The sequence below is a fragment of the Entelurus aequoreus genome, linkage group LG15, assembly GCF_033978785.1.
Source record: "Entelurus aequoreus isolate RoL-2023_Sb linkage group LG15, RoL_Eaeq_v1.1, whole genome shotgun sequence".
Classification (NCBI taxonomy): domain Eukaryota; kingdom Metazoa; phylum Chordata; class Actinopteri; order Syngnathiformes; family Syngnathidae; genus Entelurus; species Entelurus aequoreus.
Genome location: NC_084745.1, coordinates 19,072,703 through 19,092,574, shown reverse-complemented (window position 1 = coordinate 19,092,574; position 19,872 = coordinate 19,072,703). Strand labels below are relative to the sequence as shown.

Sequence of the window (19,872 nt, the reverse complement as noted above, 5' to 3'; positions counted from 1 at the left end):
TTATATTTCTTGACTTTCTGTAAAATATTGTCAAATTGAATTACTTTTTTCCAATTTTCTGGCTTTGAAATTGAATGTGCAGTCTCTCCAATGCATTTGTGTTCATTAAAATACAATTTATTTGAAGAATTTTGAGGTTTACACAGCTTTTTAAACACACTGCTATTATTATGAACATAACTGTATATGCGTCTTATTCTGAGATCGGTAGGTTGTGAGTTCAAACCGCGGCCGAGTCATACCAAAGACTATAAAAATGGGACCCATTACCTCCCTGCTTGGCACTCAGCATCAAGGGTTGGAATTGGGGGTTAAATCACCAAAATGATTCCCGAGCGCGGCCACCGCTGCTGCTCACTGCTCCCCTCACCTCCAAGGGGATGGGTCAAATGCAGAGAGTAATTTCACCACATCTAGTGTGTGTGTGACTATCAGTGGTACTTTAACTTTATTTTCTTTAATGTTAATAAGGATACAATGTTATGCAAGGTGTAATTATACATTTTTTATAAAGAAATTATACTATTTATAGTCGCAACGGAGACGGGGGGCGTAACCAAATAATTGAGAAGTCCTGGGTTAAGGTTGAAAAAAACAACTAACACTTTAGTATGGCAAACATATTCTAAGTAACAAAGACTTAATTTAGAGTTATTTAGACACTAGGGCAGGGGTCGGCAACCTTTACCACTCAAAGAGCCATTTTGGCAAGTTTCACAAATCAAAGAAAGTAATGGGAGCCACAAAAAAAAATTTAAAATGAAAAAACACTGCATACAAAGCTTAAATGCTTTGTGCTATGTTAACCAGGGGTCTCCGACACACGCACCGGCACGCACTTTAATGTGGAAATTTGATGTTAGTGCAGCCCGCGAGTTTTGAATGAATGGCGCTTGATAGCGTCATGCTTGCCAACCCTCTCATTTTTCCCGGAAGACTCCCGAATATCAGAGCGTGATGACACTGCATTTGGCGCCCTCTACAGTCTGCCCTAACAGTGTACCTGCTCGGCCACACGTAGAATGCAGTTTCAGCTTGCTCACGTAAGTGACAGCAAGGCGTACTAACTCAGCAGCCACACATCTTACACTGACGGTACCAATACCCAGAATCCCATGCAGCCCTAACTCTTCCGCTCAACCAACGCACGGAGAGGGGGGGTGGGTTGATGTGTGGGGGGATTTGGTGGTAGCGGGGGTGTATAATGTAGACCGGAAGACTTAGGGCTGCATGGGATTCTGGGTAATGGTTGTGTTGTGTTTATGTTGTGTTACGGTGGGATGTTCTCCAGAAATGTGTTTTTCATTCTTTTTTGGTGTGGGTTCACAGTGTGGCGCATATTTGTAACGTAACAATGTTAAAGTTGTTTGATACGGCTACCGTCAGTGTAAGCTGTGTGGCTGATGAGTAAGTATGCTTTGCTGTCTCCTGTGTGTGCAAGTAATAACAACATGCAACATGTGGCTGGACTGGCACGCTGTATGTAAATGCTATAGAGGACAATTACTGCAGTGCAATTAGGGCACGCCCTTTATTTAGTAATTAGAGTGTAAATAGGATTATTTTTTCCCTGGGAGTAATCTATGAGAGACACTGAGATCCATAAATCTCCTGGGAAAATCGGGGGGGTCGGCATGTATGTAGCTGAGCCGCATCAGAGTGGTCAAGGAGCCGCATGCGGCTCCGGAGCCGCGGGTTGCCGACCCCTGCACTAGGGGAACATATAAGGGTTAGGGTTACTAATAAGCAATAATTCTGAGGTTATTGAGGGAAGAGCCAATATGTTACTAATTTGCATGTTAATAAGCAACTAATTAATGTTCCCCATACTAAAGTGTTACCAAAAAAACTATTACGAGCAAAATAAATTGCATGATTAATCTAAAAGTTTGTTCATGAGTAATGCGATCATTTTTTGTGATCAATCCCATGGGTTAACTCGTTAATTTTGACAGCCCATCCATCCATCCATTTTCTACCGCTTGTCCTTTTCGGGGTCGCGGGGGGTTGCTGGAGCCTATCTCAGCTGCATTCGGGTGGAAGGCGGGGTACACCCTGGACAAGTCGCCACCTCATCACAGGGCCAACACAGATAGACAGACAACATTCACACTCACATTCACACACTAGGGCCAATTTAGTGTTGCCAATCAACCTATGCCCAGGTGCATGTTTTTGGAGGTGGGAGGAAGCCGGAGTACCCGGAGGGAACCCACGCAGTCATGGGGAGAACATGCAAACTCCACACAAAAAGATCCCGAGCCCGGGATTGAACTCAGGACTACTCAGGACCTTCGTATTGTGAGGCACATGCACTAACCCCTGTGACACCGTGCTACCCACCGACAACAATATTTAAAATATCTATGTTCTACTAATAAAAGGTAGAAAAAAAAGCATTTTATTTCAAATTATAGTTTGTTCCTAAGATTGAAACAGTTTCCATCAAATAGAAGTATATTTTCAAAATTAAAGATGTTTTTTTTGTTTTTTTTACAAAATGATAAAACACCAGAGCAGTGGTTCTTAACCTTGTTGGAGGTACCGAACCCCACCAGTTTCACATGCGCATTCACCGAACCCTTCTTTAGTGAAAAATAAAATGTTTTGTTTTTTTTCAATTCAAGACAAAGTTATATGTTTTTGGTAACACTTTAGTATGGGGAACATATTCCACGTAACAAATACTTAATTTAAAATTTTTGGATACTAGGGGAACATATTCTAAGTAACAAAGACTTAATTTAGAGTTATTTGGTTAGGGTTAGGGTTAGAGGGTTAGGGTTATAATAAGGCCATGCCGAATAAGGCATTAATAAGTACTTAATAATGACTATTTAAGAGCCAATATGTTACTAATTTGCATGTTAATAAGCAACTAATTAATGGTGAATATGTCCCCCATACTAAAGTGTTACCATGTTTTTTTACTGGTGCACAACATGAACCGTGCAAAGAACAAAACCAACACAGTGCATAAACTCACAACAAATTACACACCTGCAAATCAGTGTGACTTCTGCTGTTGCCGTATCCGTAATACGCCGATAGGGAGAAGTTTTTACTTACACAATGAGTCAGGTGTGTTTTGACCTCCACCGAACCCCTGAGCCCGACTCACCGAACCCAGGTCAAGAACCATTGCACTAGAGTTAATGTTAGTGTATTATCCTCAGTCTGGAGTCGGACCCCCGCTCCAGGGGCCCAGGCTTAGACTGAATTTTTTTTTCTACCTCCTCCCCCAGTGTTTACCTGTTTCTCACCTTTTTTGTAAGGGGCGCCGGAAGTTGGCAGACCCGTCAGCGATCCTGTTCTGTCTCCCTGTAATGTTTGTCTTCTTGGGATTGTGCTGAAAATCTTAAATTCCCCTTGGGGATTAATAAAGTATTTCTGATTCTGATTATGCTATTTACACTTTGTATAGCTTTGGTTGATTAAAATGCCTAAGCTGTATAAGGAGCTTAATTACATATAAAAAACAATATATTGTCATCGTAATTGCCAACTTATGTCAAAATAGCAAAAATCTGTGAAAATATAGCTGTAAAACGATTAATGAAAAGACAAATTGTTAACCACATATTACGAAGTAAAAAATAAATAAACTGGGTTCGATCGAACCCTAGGGGTTCGGTGAGTAGGCCTCAGGGGTTCGGCGTAGCCTCCGCCGCGGAGGTCAAGACACACCCGACTCATCGTGTAAATAAAAACTTCTCACTATCGACGTATTATGGATACCCCCAAACAATGTTCCCTCTAATTTTCCATATGCGTGAGCAAACGTAAAAACTCCTTGAGCATTCAGTGGAGCACTGTGGCCAGACCAGCAGCACACCTGTCCCAAACCTGACTAAATAACAAGTTAAATGTTTTATTATTATAATCAAATGACAGCAGTCATTTCCATGAGATTATTTTCTAATATTCGTGTTTTGGCCCACTTACAATGACAATAACAAAAAATATTGTTTTTCATGAGCTGTGCATTAGTATTGTATGTCTGGGTGGGGTTCCTGCTTTGGAAATAATTTGTACCCCTTTCAGATATCGCATTTAGTTCCCACTAAAACATTCACATGTTGCACAATGAGATGTAAACATGGGATCATGTGTACATTCATTTTTACAAACTTTCTGTTTGTAAAATATATATTAATTAGTATTTCTTTAATATAATAACATAATTTCATGATTAATATTTATAAATTAAGAAAAAAACATTTTATTTTTCACTGAAGAAGGGTTCGGTGAATGCGCATATGAAACTGGTGGGGTTCGGTACCTCCAACAAGGTTAAGAACCACTGCACTAGTAGTAGTAACAAGGTGTACTTCCGGTTATCTAATTCAGGTTATGACCTCTGACATGAGGTTAGGTGCAGTACATGACACTCGTACACTTACAAGACCGGAAGCATCAACATTATTCTGTCCTTCGTAGGCTTCCAAAGCTCCCTAATGAGAAGTAGGGCGGACTGGCCGCGCTTTTCTATTTCGGAGGAAACATTTGACCTTCCTGACGGCGACTCCCATCCCGGCGGCGGGCACACTCACCTCGTCTCCCGGCCCGGAGCTCCTGCTCGCCCGCCCACCAGACACAGCAGAGACGGACGCCGGCCTAACGCCATAGCGCCACTGTGGTTCTAGTAAACTCGTCCCGGCGCTGCTGACTATCCACCTCTGGCATTGCCGCCACAGTGGGGCCGCCATGTTCGCCCAGTCGCGTGCGGCAGCGGGACCCGGAAGAGGAAGTTAGATAGTGACGTAGTTTCGTAACATTCATCTGTCTCGGAAATTATGCTTGTGTGCTGTGAGATAAACCTGTTTGCCTTATGTGTAAACTAGCCACAAACTCAACGTTTATAAACTGTTTTGGTTAAACGTGCCAATTTCCCCTAAAATTACCGTATTGTATTTAGACTGCGACGCCAGTGAGGAGGGTTAGCTAACAGCTAACTATTGCTAACAGCTAATTGTAGCATAACTATTTGTTATCCACAGTTAAGCGTAATAATACCAATGCCGGAGACAAATTAACGTTTGTTGTCTTATGACTTCAATTATCTACATTGATAAGGAGTGGACTGGAAATGTGGCGTCTTGCGGAAGTACCACTTTTCGCTGTGGTGACAGTAACTATCGTGACCATAGTCCACATGCAAGACTTTTGCCAAAAAGCGGATTTTGAATGTCAAAGTCAGGACTTATCTCCGTCAGCCCAGCAGCCACTATCACAAAGCGTTAATTCCAGGTGGAATGCAAGTGTTTTGAAGCTCATACAGAACCTGGACCACTTCAGAGTCTCAAATGAGAAGCTCATGGGTAGGAAACAGGTCATGAACTTTACTATATATGAAAATGTTTGTGCTTCCCCTTTCTGATGGTTTCTTTATGCAGGGGCTTTTCCCATTGATGAAGTCCAGGGGAATTCAGTCCGCACTGTGAAGAACTGCATCTTCTCTGAATCCATTCCGACTCCCCTGAAAGGCCCATTAAGATTGGCTGTGGTTTCAAAGGTGACAGAGCCATTATACATATAACTCCATTCCTAGGCCATGTCCACACGAACACAGAGAGTTTCAAAAACACATATTTGGGGTTAAAACAATCTCCATCCACACGAGTGTAGTTTCAAAACTGTGTGTCTACACACAAACGCATACACACCTGCTGTCATGCAGATTTTGTCCAATCAGAAACCTAGACATACAATGACATGTACATTATCTTTACAACCAAGCTGCACTACACAGAGCACTGGGAACATTATTTAAGAGCGAATGCACGCCTGTGCTGCTGAAACCCAACACTCATAGGATTATAACGTGTTCAGCAACATGGTGATGTATTACATGTGCAGTGTACATTATTTCTAAAATCAGCACACACTAACGAGCCAAGGAAACCATTTTGCATGTTTAAGGTAATTATAAAGCATTTAATCATGGATACACTTTTTACGCGTGTGCACGTAAGTTAACTTCATGATTTGTCGCCAAACAAGGACTGAAAACCTAAGATAATGTTGCACCTTTCTTATGACACGGAGCAAATAGTCTTGCTTGTGAAAATTGTCCCATCAGGTGGAGGTTCCACAGCGATCGTATCCAAAACAGCTTGACTAATCAGCGCCGGCGGGAGTGTCGCAAAGCCTATTTTGATGTGTCTTTTTTATTAATGTTGAGTGAAAAGAGCAGCATATTTTCGTTCATACATAAATTAAGTTATCTTATAGTGTGTTTAAAGACTGCAAGGCAGTGTTGTTGAGCTTGGAAATGACAACGCACAACCGCGACGTCATCGCAAGTCTGAGATCTTCTGGATCTCTACACTTTGGCCAGTGTTTTTAAAGACAAAAGTATGCGTCTGCGTGTGGACATGAGGCCTAAACGCAGCGATAAGTATGCTTTTATTAAGAATCTGTGTTTGTGTGGACATGGCCTTAGTTACACTCATATATGTATATTGCCTTTAATCATGTATCTACAGGATGTCATGGAAGGACTCTTAGATTTGGACATGGCTACGGCCCAGTCAGAGAGGTTTCTACAATATGTCAGTGGAGGAAGACGTCTACCAGAGTCTCAGCCTCTGACACATCGATATGGAGGCCATCAGGTAAAGTTTGAATACGATAAAAGCTATATGAGACGTCATTATTTTTTTTTTGTTTTCCTCCATGACAGTTTGGGTATTGGGCAGGTCAGCTAGGAGACGGACGAGCACATCTTCTTGGTCAGTATACCAACAGGTAAGATCTTATCTTTAATAATAATAATAATACCTGGGATTTATTAACGCTTTTCTAAGTACTCAAAGTCGCTTTACATGTTAAAAACCCATCATTCATTCACACTTGGTGGTGGTAAGCTACTTTCGTAGCCACAGCTGCCCTGGGGAAGACTGACGGATGACTTTAGTTTATGTCAGGACTGTCCAAACTTACACCATTTTTATATGTCTCTCTTTTAAAACCAATAGATTTTTAACCCTTAGGGTTCCCTTCAAGTTTGGTAAATGTTAAACATCCCGTGGACCAGGAAGGGTAACCGTTATAAAAGTTTTAAAAGTAAGTCACTTGTTATTTTTTAAAATTATTTATTTACTTTTAAGTCATAAATCTCTAGATCAACGACACATCTATCCGTTGATATAAAGTAAAATCTTTTTTTAATGTTTTATGCCCTTTTTGTCAAAAAAAACATGTTTTTAATGGCAAAAACACAAAATGTGCAATATTTCCCCACAGAAAACCTAGTGTAATATTTCATGCGAAGTAATTAGAGTCATGAACAGGTCAATTCATAACAACATTGATTTTAATTCATTATTATTTTTTGAGCAATAATAATTTAAAAAATACCCTAAAGGTCTTGGGGACCCATGAGAGTGTTAAGAATAAATCATTTATTTTATTGGTGTTTTTTTTTCAATCTTGAATCTCCATATCAACTTTAGATCTATTCATCGATTACAAAGTTGTTGTTTTTTATGTTTTATGCTATTTGTCAAACAAAACCATGGTTTTGATATGGTAAACACACAAAATATGCAACATTTTCCCCAAAACATATTTCAAAGTGGAATATTTGATGTGAAGCAATTGGAGCCTTAAATAGGTCAATAATTCACAACATTGATATTGATTCATTATTGTTTTTTAGCAATGAATGTAAAAAAAAAAACAGCCTGGATGGCGGCTTAGTGTTATTCATTTCATAGTTTTCTCGTTACTGTGCACCTGTTTTCGCTTTTATTCCACTTCTTATTCCATGTTTTGTTTTAGTTATAGTATTTTTAGAATATATCTTGGGCCATTAAAAAAAATAGCTGCAGACTGCAAATGGCCCCCGGGTCGAACTTTGGACACCTCACGTTTATATTAACTTGTGATTTAAAGTATTGTAGGTACAATGTCTGTTTACCAGGAAAGGAGACACATGGGAACTGCAGCTGAAAGGTTCTGGAAAGACACCGTATTCAAGGTACCCCAAGTGTAAAACCTCAAAAATATGTTGGTCGTCCCTTTTATGAATGTCAGTCAACATTCCACGACAGGTCTGGAGACGGCCGAGCGGTGGTTCGCTCATCGCTTAGAGAGTTCCTTGGCAGCGAGGCCATGCACTTTCTTGGTGTGCCTACCAGCAGAGCTGCCTGGTGAGAAAGAAAACACGCTATGCTCATATTAGAGTTTTTAGAAAATCACGTGGTTGCACTTCGCTATAAAATATAGGCTATGGTATATCTAGCATGAGTAGAGAAGTCTCAAGAATCCATGCCTAGAAATGTACATAAGTCCGGCATTTTGTTTAGAATGTGTTTTAAGGCTTGAACTTGTTCTGCAGATCTTTTCTGATGGCTACCAGATTTTATCCAGGTTTGCTGGATAGATGGGTGCAGCTAAAGTGTAAACATATGCTGTTTTCGTCACAGCGTATGGGTGGAGCAATGTGATGATGTTTGATGACTTGCCAGAAAACAAAGAACGAGCAACATGAGTCTGTTCTTTGTTTTCAGTTTAGTTGTCAGTGAAGAGCCAGTGTTGAGGGATCAGTTCTATGACGGCAATGTGAAAACAGAAAGAGGTAACATTTCATTTGTAATCGTGTGTCTGTGATTAGAATGATTAGAAACACGTTGTGTACAGGGTGTCCTCAAAGTCTGGATACATGGTTAAATGGTTAAAAACACATAATTTTTTATAAGAAAGCTATTTTATTAAATTCTAATGTTGATAAATATTATTTTCAACATGATTTCTGTGATTTTCAATGCATAATTTGATGCGCTTTGGTACTCATTCAATCTGGGAAAAAAATAGATGAATAAAATAAATTTCCTATGAATCCAGACTTTATGGACACCCTGTAGTCGTTGCTCACGTGTTGTCGACCCCTCAGGAGCTGTCGTACTGCGCTTAGCCAAGTCCTGGTTCCGGATTGGCTCGTTGGAGATTTTGTCTCAAAGCAAAGAGCTTGATCTTCTCAGGTGAGCTGGGCCTCACGATGCTGTTTTATTTTTTGACTAACAAGATGGTTTGTGGATTTCAGAAAGCTGCTCAATTTTGTCATAGAAGAGCACTTTCCTTCCATCCAGATAAACGACCCCAATAAATATTTGGTAAGTCAAGTATTAATTTGCACATACAAATGATGTCTTTACTAATCAAGCTAAGCCTTCTTAGTGCCCTTTGCTTACCTTCTTAAGGGTCAAAATATTAGAAAAACACTTCTGTATGATGCACTGCAAAATGGGGTTGTACGGTATACTGGTACTAATAAAGTACTGCTGAACTAATAAATTGAAAAAGCTACTATATATTGCCTTTGAAAAATATTGGTACTTTTTTTTCCCCAATGGACATGATGAGCTAAGGCGCATGTAAGTCAACACACACTTACAAGTGGAAATAGTGTGAAAACCGAAGAGGGAGAATGGACATATCTTGGCTTTAAAAGTAATGATAAAAGTGAAGTTATAAACACTGAAAAACACTGAAGCGGTTCTTTAAACCACTGCTACCCAGCAGCCAGTGTTTTAGCTACGTCTAAATAACGAATCCTTGCCTTCAAAGTGACAGATAAAGTATGATTCTTACAAGTATCATCCCTGCAGGACGAGGAATAGCTAAACATGTTTCACTACAAACCGTAGGAGGATACAATAGCTAACCGCTAACAGCAAGCTGGCGCTCTTCAATGTGAACAAAAGGGTGGATCTATACTAATATTGGCTGTATCGATGCCAAGTACTACTCGATACTACAATGATTACATCAATATTTTTTATTATTACAAAATCTCTTTGTATTTGTTATTGTTTATAAACTCAGGAAATGTGTCCCTCGGCACAGGCTAACTTTAATTATGACCCTCTAACTACTTGGTATTGGATCCATGCCCAAATTTGTAATATCACCCAAAACTTATGTTACTATCCAAACAACAGAAGAATAAGTGCTTATTACATTTTAACAGAAGTGTAGCTAGAACCATGAATTGATTTAAGTGGACCCCGACTTAAACAAGTTGAAAAACGTATTTGGGTGTTAACATTTAGTGGTCAACTGTACGGAATATGTACTGTACTGTGCAATCTACTAATAAAAGTCTCAATCAATCAATCGATATGTTTAAACAGAAAGTAAACATATATTAACAATACATGAAAATGTAGATTATAATCCATCCATTTTATTTCGCTTGTCCCTCATAATTTTGACAAAATAATACAATGAAAAATGACACAATATGTTACTGCATACATCAGCAGCCAAATTAGGAGCCTTTGTAACCAGTTTGCTTACTTGTTACTCAAAGAGGAGTTGTCTAGTATGTTCACTATCTTATTTACTGCCAAATGTTTTCTTTGATTGTAATATGAAAATAATGTTTAATGTATCATAAGATTTTCTGTTGGAAAAAAAAAAAGCCAAGCCAATTACTTTTTTTGGTCCTCTTTATTTTAAAAGTATCGAAACACATTTTGGTGCCAGAATATTGGTATCAGTACAACACAAGTGCAAAGTGCAAGCACAATAATACACAACTTTTTAAATGAATCTTTGTAAGGGCATTCGGTAGCATTAGATTGTGTACCTAATGAAGTGGCCTGTGTTGTGTATTACCGTGCTTCTTTCCTTGTCTAACGAGAAGTGAATTGTTGTGTTTGTAGACATTTTATTCCCGAGTGGTGAACGACACAGCACATCTGATAGCTCAGTGGATGTCTGTCGGCTTTGCTCACGGTAAGAAGCACACGTGACTCCATGTTGACATGTGTCACACGCGCATAGACTGACGTCGTCGTCATAGGCGTGTGCAACACGGACAACTTCAGCCTCCTGTCCATCACCATCGACTACGGTCCCTTTGGCTTCATGGAGTCTTACAACCCCGGTGCGTATGTCTAACTTCCCCACACCTCAGAGGGCGTCGTTTCACCCGTCGTCAACCGTCTCAGGTTTTGTCCCCAACACGTCGGACGACGAGGGAAGGTACAGCGTTGGAGAGCAGGCTAGTGTGGGCCTCTTCAACCTGGAGAAGCTGCTGGATGCTCTGAGGCCGATTCTCACAGCCGGACAACAAAAAGCGTAAGAAAGACCAGACAATTAACGACATACACAACAACCTAGCGCTCTCTTCTGTACCTTTTAGGGCAGAGACCGTCTTAAAGGGATATGTTGACATCTACAAGACAAGGTAAATCTATATATTAATGTATGTATAGCGATGTCTCTCTACTTATTAGAGGTGCAAAAAAATCAATTCACATCCGAATCGTGATTCTTATTCATCCCGATTCTTGAGTCATCATTTTCAAAAACGTATTAAAAAGAAATACAGACAGTTACTTTAAAAAAAAAAAAAGAATCTATTTTTGAAAATACATTTTTAGGCTATCTCCATGTAACCAAAATGAGCTGTTGTAACTTTTAACCTGTTTTGAAAAAGTTTCATTTTAATTATTATACAGAATAATACATTGCAAGAATTACTTTGAATTTAGAATAGTGTTGAATCTATTCTGAATCTAATTGTCACCCCAGGAATCAAAATTACATCGAATTTTAGATATCCAAAGATTCATACCCCTACTACCTGTCTATATATGTACAGTATGTATACCGTACATAGTATATATGTACGTGTAACAGATGCCAGGTTGCGTGCTGTAAAATAGTGAAATACATTGTGTAAACCACGCTCCCTGGCACCTTAAGAGCGACTCTGGACAATGAGCTGACAGCCCAGCGTTTTGAGCTCAAATGTATGTCTGTATGTACAGTATATCTAAATTCATGTTTGTATGTAGCCATGTACCTTCTTATATATTCTTGTCATGTTGTTAGGATTCATCATTTATTCAAAGCCAAACTGGGACTCTTTGGTGACGATGTGGAAGATGATTACATTATCGCCTTCCTACTTAAGGTAAGTTCTTACCCACAATCCTCTGGTAGATCAGAGGTACTCAGAGTTAATTTTTTAACGGCCCGCAGCAGATTCTAAAAATACCGTTACTGGTGGGGAGGTATTTTTTATTCCACACATAAAAAGTGGAATAAAGAGCTAACAGGTTCATTGTGTTCAGAAAAAGTTGAAATGTTACCACTAACACAAAGCTGACATTAAGGTTTTTTTCTTTAATATCAAATCTTTACAGTTGTTCCTCAACTTAATTGGTTTTGTGATGGAGCTCTTATCTCAAATCGGCATCTCCCTTTGAAATGAGTTGAAATCAATTTTAATTGGTGATTGGCCACCCACATCAGCACAATTTTAACATGTAAGATCATGCATTTTAAAAACCAAAACACATTTTTAGATATAACATTGTATAAAACAATACAATAGAATGCGCTACAAAGTACTGTAATTTTTTATGCAATGTAGTTATAATAAATGTACAATAATTATTTTCAACAACAGAGGATAATATAACTTTAGAGTAAAAAAATCAAATTTAGAACATCTGTATGCATGTACAACTCTTAAAACCTTTTAGCATATCAGAATTTGGAAAGTTTTCATGGATAAATGTCTGCCGTTTAGAAATAATTTTAACATCCTTGGCTGGCGTTAGACTCATTCTGCTTTAGTACAGTGCAGACTTGCAATGATACACTCAAATTTGCCAAGTTGGCAACATGCTCGGTCATGTTTTTGATGATTAAATTGTTTTAATTCAATGAATCTCCACTGTCCTTCACACTCTGTTTCTCCCTTCCCGTGGGTTTGTTGATCTCTAGCTATAAGCTCGTGCTAGGAAGTAAGACCAGATGTTTTGTTTTGATCTCTCGGGGTTCAATGTGACATTTACTACGCCAACTAATGTTAACGATGCTTGTAACTCACATTTTTGCTTGTAACTTAAAGCATATCAATTAGCTGAAACACAGCTCTTATCTCCAAACACTGTTAGGTTGGGACACTCTTAAGTTGAGGTACAACTGTGCATTTTACTGGATTTGAGAATGAAAAATATGATAATGGTCATCCTTTTTTTTTTTTTTAGTCTGTGGTCCTCAGTGGTAAAAAAAAAAAAAATTGATACCCATGTACTAGGTGTACACCTGCACAATCTGACGAGATCCAATAAGATAATAATTTTTGTTCGGCACTGTTACCTTGTCATTGTCCACCATATTGAGGTAAAAATGCAACTTTGGGCCATTTTCAGCCCAAACTTTTGCTGTCGAAAATTCAGTGTATCACCAATAAATCCCTCTCCTGTACTTCTGAAGCAGTCTATATGTTGTCTTCAGGTGATGGAGGACACGCAGGCTGACTTCACGATGGTCTTCAGACAGCTGAGTGAGGCTTCAGCGCTTCAGCTCCACAACCACAACTTCACACAGGTGCTCAACGGTTTTAGCTTTGGAAATGATGCCAACTAATGTGAATGTTGGGTTTTAAAAACATATTTTATTGCTGCTCGTGGTGTTGACAGGCCTGGGCTCTGGAGGACTTGTCATTACATGGACTCTTCTCTGACTGGCTGAGTGTGTACCTACAGCGCCTCCACAGGCAAGCGACACCATGTACAAGTTAATCAACTACGATTGAGTGTACGTCAGTGAGGTGTTTATGCTCTATGTGCAGGCAGGTGCGTGACAAAGATGTGCAGCGTCAAGCGAGGATGAAAGGTAAGTTGTTTAAAGTTATTTACACGTGTGTATATAGACGTTGCATTTAATACGTCAAGAACATAGAAAATGCTTAATCCATGCGCTGCATGGATTTGTACCAACAATTTACAGTCAAACACATCGTCTTGGATTACCTTTCACAGCTAATACTGACAAGGCTTTACAAGGCCGATCTGCCTCATCCACTATGGCGGATACGCTGATGTATCATAACAAGGGGCCAATTAGGTATGGTTTAGCAATTCTGCAAAATGAACACGCAAAGTAGAATGTTGTGTACTTGTAGGCGTGAACCCACGATATGTGCTGAGGAACTGGATGGCAGAGTCGGCAATCAGGAAAGCAGAGAGGAATGATTTTTCAGAGGTAAACATCAGTACGCTGGCTTTTTATGAATTGTATTCATTTAGTCATTCTGCCCGCTAGGTGGAGCTGCTTCACCATATCCTTTCGTCTCCGTTCGTCATTCAAAGCTCAGCAGAGGCTGCAGGCTATGCAGCGAGACCTCCTAAGTGGGCCCAGATGTTAAAGGTCAGCTGCTCTTCATGAGTGATCTCCCCTAAGCGCCAACTTGCCAAAGTAAGAGAAATACACAATCTACTGAAACGTTTGATGTAGGCTTTACATTAGATCTTTATTCATCTTAAAAATGAATTATTGTATTTCATTTTGAAATAATTGTATTATAGTTAAATGTTTTGCTGTCACTTGTCCTAATTATTTACCTCAATTAATTTACATTAAATAATGTTAGTACAAGCTTGAGTCTAATTACATAATTACATTATTTCTAGATTTAGACATTGAATTAAAATTCAAATTATTTACAAAATGTTTTTGTAGGGCTACTTAACATCATTCAAATATGAATATTTACAAACCTTTGCAAATGTTTCAATTAACAATTTGCATCAGTTTAGCTTTGCAAGTCAAGATGGCCCCAAATTGTAAACATTAAGTCATCAGGCTAAGGGTGCTTCTTCTTCTGCATAGCAAGCATCAGTTCTGACATAAAATCTCCACCACCTCCTTCTCCTCCTCCTCCATGCAGTGAGGGTGTAGTCCTCTTTGGTGGACGAGGAGGTACCTTTTTCAATGATCCAGAAGGTTTCAGTGGTACTCTCAGCGGGTTGGCTGATGTTGCCGGAGGCGGTGGTGGAGGTGGTGGAAGTCCTCCGGTGAGTGGCGGTGGGGGTAAAAAGCCAGGATCTGGTGGTGGTGGAGGCAGGTCCATTGCCTTGAAACTAGGCGGAGGAAGAGTGTTAATAGGAGGAGGAGGAAGAGGAAGAAGAGTCTTGATGCATGGAGGAATAGTGTTGATGGGTGGAGGAGGAGGAGGAAGAAAAGTGTTGATGGGTGGAGGAAGAGTCTTGATGGGGGGAGGGGGAGGAGGCAGCTGACCGGCGCCAGGAGCCGGTGGAGGTGGTGGGAGGAAGTCCGGTGGAGCTTCTGAGGTGTCCTCGAGGGGTGGAGGAGGAAGGTTAACTATGGCAGGGGGAGGTGGAGGAAAGTTGGTGGGTAGATGTCGTTGCTGAGGGGCACGTTTGGAGGATTTCTTAGCTGCTAGTAGGGGAGGTGGCGGCGGTGGACAAGGGACACCTAAGTTTGCTGGTGGAGGAGGAGGAGGAGGTGGTGGTGGTACAGGTAGAGCGTTGTCCTGTGATTAGGTGACATTAAGACATTGGAGTGAAATTTAGTTTTTTGCGTGCATGAAAAGTTGGAGACGCCCTGAGTGTACCTTGGAAATGGATTGATGTGTGGCACTGTGCCCATTGGCCACCTGGCTCGATAATGTGTCTGCCACAAGGAAAAAGAGTTTAGGACATGTCCACACAAACAGAGATATTTACTTGTAACCATTCAAATTATAATTTGACCTTGCTGATACAAGTCAGGGAAGATATTAGTTTACATAAAGTGATACATTGCAAAAGGATTCAGTGAGTTGAAACATTCAGTGACTGTGAAATAAATACTCGATACAGGACACTGCACGTGAGAGCGACCAAATACCGGTGCCGATATATTACATTTTGACATATTTTTTTTACTACTACATCAGCAGATTCAATATGTACAGGTTTTTTTACTACTACATCAGCAGATTCAATATGTACAGTTTTTTTTACTACTACATCAGCAGATTCAATATGTACACACCAGTGGCGTGCGGTCACTAGAGGCAGGGGAGGCACGGCCTCACCTGCCATCATGGAAAGAAAAAAAAAAAGTAAAAAGAAAAAAATTAATTAAATTGTTATATGTATCCAGTGATTATACTAAAGTTATTTTCCATTCAAGTTCACCAGTTTTAGATTATTTTTATTTTTATTTTTATTTTCACATTTGCCGTTCAAATACTGAGAAGAGACGGTGCGGTGATCAGCAGCCAGTTGAGGCACGTCACTACATTGTGCCTCAACATGGATTGTGCGCAATGACTCGGCTAACTGCTGGCCTGCTGTGCAGTGAGACCGTATTGCTATATGATTTATATTATACATTTCCATAGTTTAGTTAGCTGAGGTATATAATGTACAGTGTATTTTGTCAACAACTGGATGTGTGTAACGTATTTCTTGTGCTGAGCGATCATAAAACTGGAGGCTCGTCTCATAACCCCGCCTCCTGGTGCCAAGCACCTCCACCGCAGAATGCACCGCCCGACAGGAGCACCACACCAACCAAAGTCCACACCCAAACCCTCCACGTGCAAGACCGAATCCACCCAAAAAAAGTCACTTAACAAGAAGCCAAAAAGTGCAAAAACAACAATGCTCGCGCGGCGCGCCGGAGGAGCCGTGAACAGGGACACAACATTAGGTACACCTGCAGACAGCAGCGCGGATTTCATATTTCATTCATTCACAACTCTTCCAACAGGAACACCACTGTTCCCGCACTTATAAGTAAAGGTAAGACCATAATAACGTTTTTTTTTATTAAATGTGCTTTTTTGTGTGCTACAATTTGTAAGTGTAAAGTTAAAGTTAAGTATACCAATGATCAGGGGCGCCGTTAGGGATTTTGGGCCCCATGAAAAGAATCTTTACAGGACACCCATTATTTTTTCTGTATTATAATTTCATCATCATTAGGGGCCTCTCTGGGCCCTCCTCTGCATTTGACCAAACCCTTGTTCACCCCCTGGGAGGTGAGGGGAGCAGTGGGCAGCAGCGGCTAAGTTAGCTTCAATGGCGTCGTTAGCAACAGCATTGTTAAGCTTCGCCAGGCTGGAAAGCATTAACCGTGTATTTACATGTCCATGGTTTAATAGTATTGTTGATTTTCTGTCTAGCCTTCCAGTCAGGGGTTCATTTCTTTTGTTTCTATCTGCAGTTAAGCCCGATGCTATCACGTTAGCTCCATAGCTAAAGTGTTTCGCCGATGTATTGTCGTGGAGATAAAAGTCACTGTGAATGTCCATTTCGCGTTCTCGACTCTCATTTTCAAGAGGATATAGTATCCGAGGTGGTTTAAAATACAAATCTGTGATCCACAATAGAAAAAGGAGAGAGTGTGGAATCCAATGAGCCAGCTTGTACCTAAGTTACGGTCAGAGCGAAAAAAGACGCGTCCTGCACTGCACTCTAGTCCTTCACTCTCGCGTTTCTCATCCACAAATCTTTCATCCTGGCTCAAATTAATGGGGTAATCGTCGCTTTCTCGGTCCATATCGCTCTCGCTGCATTAAAAACAATGGGGAAATGTGAGGAGCCTTTCAACCTTTGACGTCACGCTACTTCCGGTACAGGCAAGGCTTTTTTATCAGCGACCAAAAGTTGTGAACTTTATCGTCGATGTTCTCTACTAAATCCTTTCAGCAAAAATATGGCAATGTCGTGAAATGATCAAGTATGACACATAGAATGGATCTGCTATCCCCGTTTAAATAAAAAAAATTCATTTCAGTAGGCCTTTAACTAATACTTTTATTGTGTTACTGTGATCACTGAGTGTCCACGTAAATCAATTCATGGCGCCATAGTTGTTTCTAGAGATTTGTGGTGTTGCCATTGTATTTTACATATCCTACAAACATCTCTGTTTTTGCAAAGCCTAAGTGTTTACACACACTGGACCTCAATGGTGGCTTGTTTGTTTCTCGTTCGCCTGCGTCTATCAGTATCCATATAGACGACGTCATAGATGGGCAGCAGACTCTAATAATGTTTAACTTAATTTTTTTTTTAAAGTGCTAAAAGAACTTTATATAAAGTCTGCCGTTTTTATTGTCCAGTATAGATCAAATCGATTAATTACCTTTTTAAAACGACATTAGATCAATACATATATTCTGGAAGGTCAACAAGCAGAGCACAGATCGATATACTTGAATCTTAGGAATATATAATATAATATTTTCAAATGGCATATTCATTTTTGGCCTCTTTTCTACATGCAAACATTGTTTTTTGTCCTTACAAACTGAGTTTTGGAAAACTCCAGCAAGACTGAAGGTGTATTTAAGTGTGTGTGTTTTAACTGGTGCCTACTTTGTGTGGATGGACTGGAGCTTGATGGAATGCTGCATTTGGCCCACACAGAACCCATGACCACCTTCTTCTCTGCGACTTTGTAGTTGTCATACAAAGAGGCGCCGTACTGGAAGGAATGGAGAGACACAAATATGTTGTTGCCTATTACACACGGTGAGGAGGATAATAACCACAATACCTTTGCGACACGTATTCCAGTCACCCAGAGGTTCATGGTCCAAGCGTCATCACAGCACATGTACTTGATGTACTCAGAGTCCTTCTGGATTTGAGGATGCTAAAGAGACACATGATCATTGTTTTTGTTTGGTCAGTACATAAGGGACTAACAGTATGACTAGCAGCCACAAAGGGGCAGTGTGCCCCATAAACCAAAGGAACAATTTAAGCAGAGACTTTTTGAAAAGACAAACCATTGATGCACCTAAGATCAGTCTGCACTTTCTTATTACCGTAGATTATTTTCATTTCCAACATATTGTTACGTTTACGAGTTAAATTATGAAGCCATCCAGCTTGACAGGTGACATGTTTCAATAAAACAGTTGTAATAACTTCAAGAGGAAGTTGTTGCTATTTTTAAAAATATATACAATTTAGTCACATTTTACATTCATATCATTGATTATACTTATTGACAGCATTTATGACATATTTAACAACAAAGATGAATATTGACCTGTTTGTCACTTTTCACTTCTGCCACCCTTTAGGAAATCTATCATTTCAACAGGAAGTGTCACTTTTCATTTCTCTTTTCACATACTTCTACAAAAATGTATAATTTTTTCACATCATATAGTACCAACTCAAATTATGTAATTTCCTTTGACAAAATGTACAAAGTATATACATGTATGCATGTGTATATACACACTCATTTGATTTTAGTCAAGATATTTTTGTGCAGTCTTTGTTTTTATTATCGCTGTTTGAATTGTTCCTAACAACAAAGTGGGTCAGTAAAGCCTTAACTGGAGCCAAGTTTGGTTTTAATGGTTTGATTTAAAAATGTTGACTTACTTTGAGTACAAAGCAGAAGTCTGTAGGTGATTTGTATTTGGCCCTGAAGTCTTTGCCGTAGTACACATTGATGTTGTCAAACTGCACAAAGCAGACCAGATCACGCGAAGACTGAAAGAAAATTAGTTTATTCAGACTTGGCAGTACACAAAACAAAACAAAACATGTCACTAACACTGACCTTTGTCTTGCCTTTGGGTACGTAATAAATCCCAGAGGCTCTTAGCTGGAAAAGACGCTGCTTCCACGACTTCTTGCCGTCTTCTTTGAGGTGAAGAACCCCCTCCAGGTCGGGCACGATGATGGACGTCCCGCAGAAGTTCTCCTGTGTGGTCACAGGAGTTTAAAATGGGGCAGGAGGCTGAAAACAAAACACTTTTCTGTTGGAATCACCTTTATCAAGATCTCTTTGTCTTTGTCTTTCATGTCTTTTATGGTCTTCTTGTCCTTCTTCCACAAGTAAAACATCTGCAGGAGGAAAACTGAAGATTATGTTATGTCAAAGGTTAAAACTATTTAAAAATATGCAATGCATCTTAATAGTAAAAAAAAAAAAAAACATCCTTACAGAATCCATTAAATACGTCAATAATAGATTTATGTCGGCAAACATGCCAAGCTGTTGGTCTGATGTATTACAGTGGAGACATGTCTCAATACATTTTAATAAAAACTATGGATGCAAGACTAAAAATCAAAG

General features: G+C 39.7%; 3 protein-coding genes across 18 annotated transcripts in view; 1 reads left to right on the top strand and 2 right to left on the bottom strand.

Annotated features, from left to right (window-relative positions):
• The window catches only part of pdss1 (prenyl (decaprenyl) diphosphate synthase, subunit 1), a 12,876-nt gene extending 8,093 nt beyond the window's left edge, over positions 1–4,783 (bottom strand). The window contains exon 1 of the mRNA XM_062021016.1: positions 4,554–4,783. Within this exon, the coding sequence (XP_061877000.1) occupies positions 4,554–4,709 (156 nt within the window). The 5' untranslated portion in view covers positions 4,710–4,783. The remainder of the gene's footprint in view (positions 1–4,553) is intronic.
• LOC133629899 (protein adenylyltransferase SelO-like) lies at positions 4,360–19,872 on the top strand. 13 transcript variants are annotated; one of them, XR_009821157.1, is made up of 23 exons: positions 4,364–5,321; positions 5,397–5,515; positions 6,489–6,617; positions 6,686–6,750; positions 7,928–7,984; positions 8,058–8,156; positions 8,517–8,584; positions 8,900–8,987; positions 9,050–9,119; positions 10,674–10,746; positions 10,814–10,897; positions 10,962–11,091; positions 11,156–11,200; positions 11,851–11,932; positions 13,267–13,359; positions 13,452–13,528; positions 13,604–13,647; positions 13,937–14,016; positions 14,077–14,229; positions 16,290–16,473; positions 16,534–16,565; positions 18,233–18,302; positions 19,389–19,423. XR_009821157.1 is itself a non-coding variant. In XM_062020990.1 (21 exons), exons 1-20 carry the CDS (start codon positions 5,090–5,092, stop codon positions 16,561–16,563), a joined length of 1,770 nt encoding a protein of 589 aa, XP_061876974.1. In that variant the 5' UTR covers positions 4,363–5,089; the 3' UTR covers positions 16,564–16,565; positions 18,198–18,377. The 13 variants fall into 13 exon arrangements, 7 of the variants coding, with proteins under 7 accessions (XP_061876980.1, XP_061876974.1, XP_061876975.1 ...); XR_009821154.1 differs by lacking the exon at positions 16,290–16,473 and having other exon boundaries at positions 4,363–5,321; positions 14,077–14,181; positions 18,198–18,302; positions 19,389–19,872; XR_009821159.1 differs by lacking the exon at positions 18,233–18,302 and having other exon boundaries at positions 19,389–19,872.
• Positions 12,356–19,872, bottom strand: part of apbb1ip (amyloid beta (A4) precursor protein-binding, family B, member 1 interacting protein) — a 39,571-nt gene continuing 32,054 nt past the window's right edge. For 3 of the 4 annotated variants that reach the window (XM_062020987.1, XM_062020986.1, XM_062020988.1), the window contains exons 9-15: positions 19,566–19,640; positions 19,354–19,497; positions 19,173–19,283; positions 18,328–18,426; positions 18,147–18,255; positions 15,389–15,447; positions 12,356–15,307 (exon numbers count right to left, since the gene is read on the bottom strand). In XM_062020987.1, coding sequence (XP_061876971.1) covers positions 14,618–15,307; positions 15,389–15,447; positions 18,147–18,255; positions 18,328–18,426; positions 19,173–19,283; positions 19,354–19,497; positions 19,566–19,640 — 1,287 coding nt within the window. In that variant the 3' untranslated portion in view covers positions 12,356–14,617. The remainder of the gene's footprint in view (positions 15,308–15,388; positions 15,448–18,146; positions 18,256–18,327; positions 18,427–19,172; positions 19,284–19,353; positions 19,498–19,565; positions 19,641–19,872) is intronic. The other variant, XM_062020989.1, reaches the window with a different exon arrangement.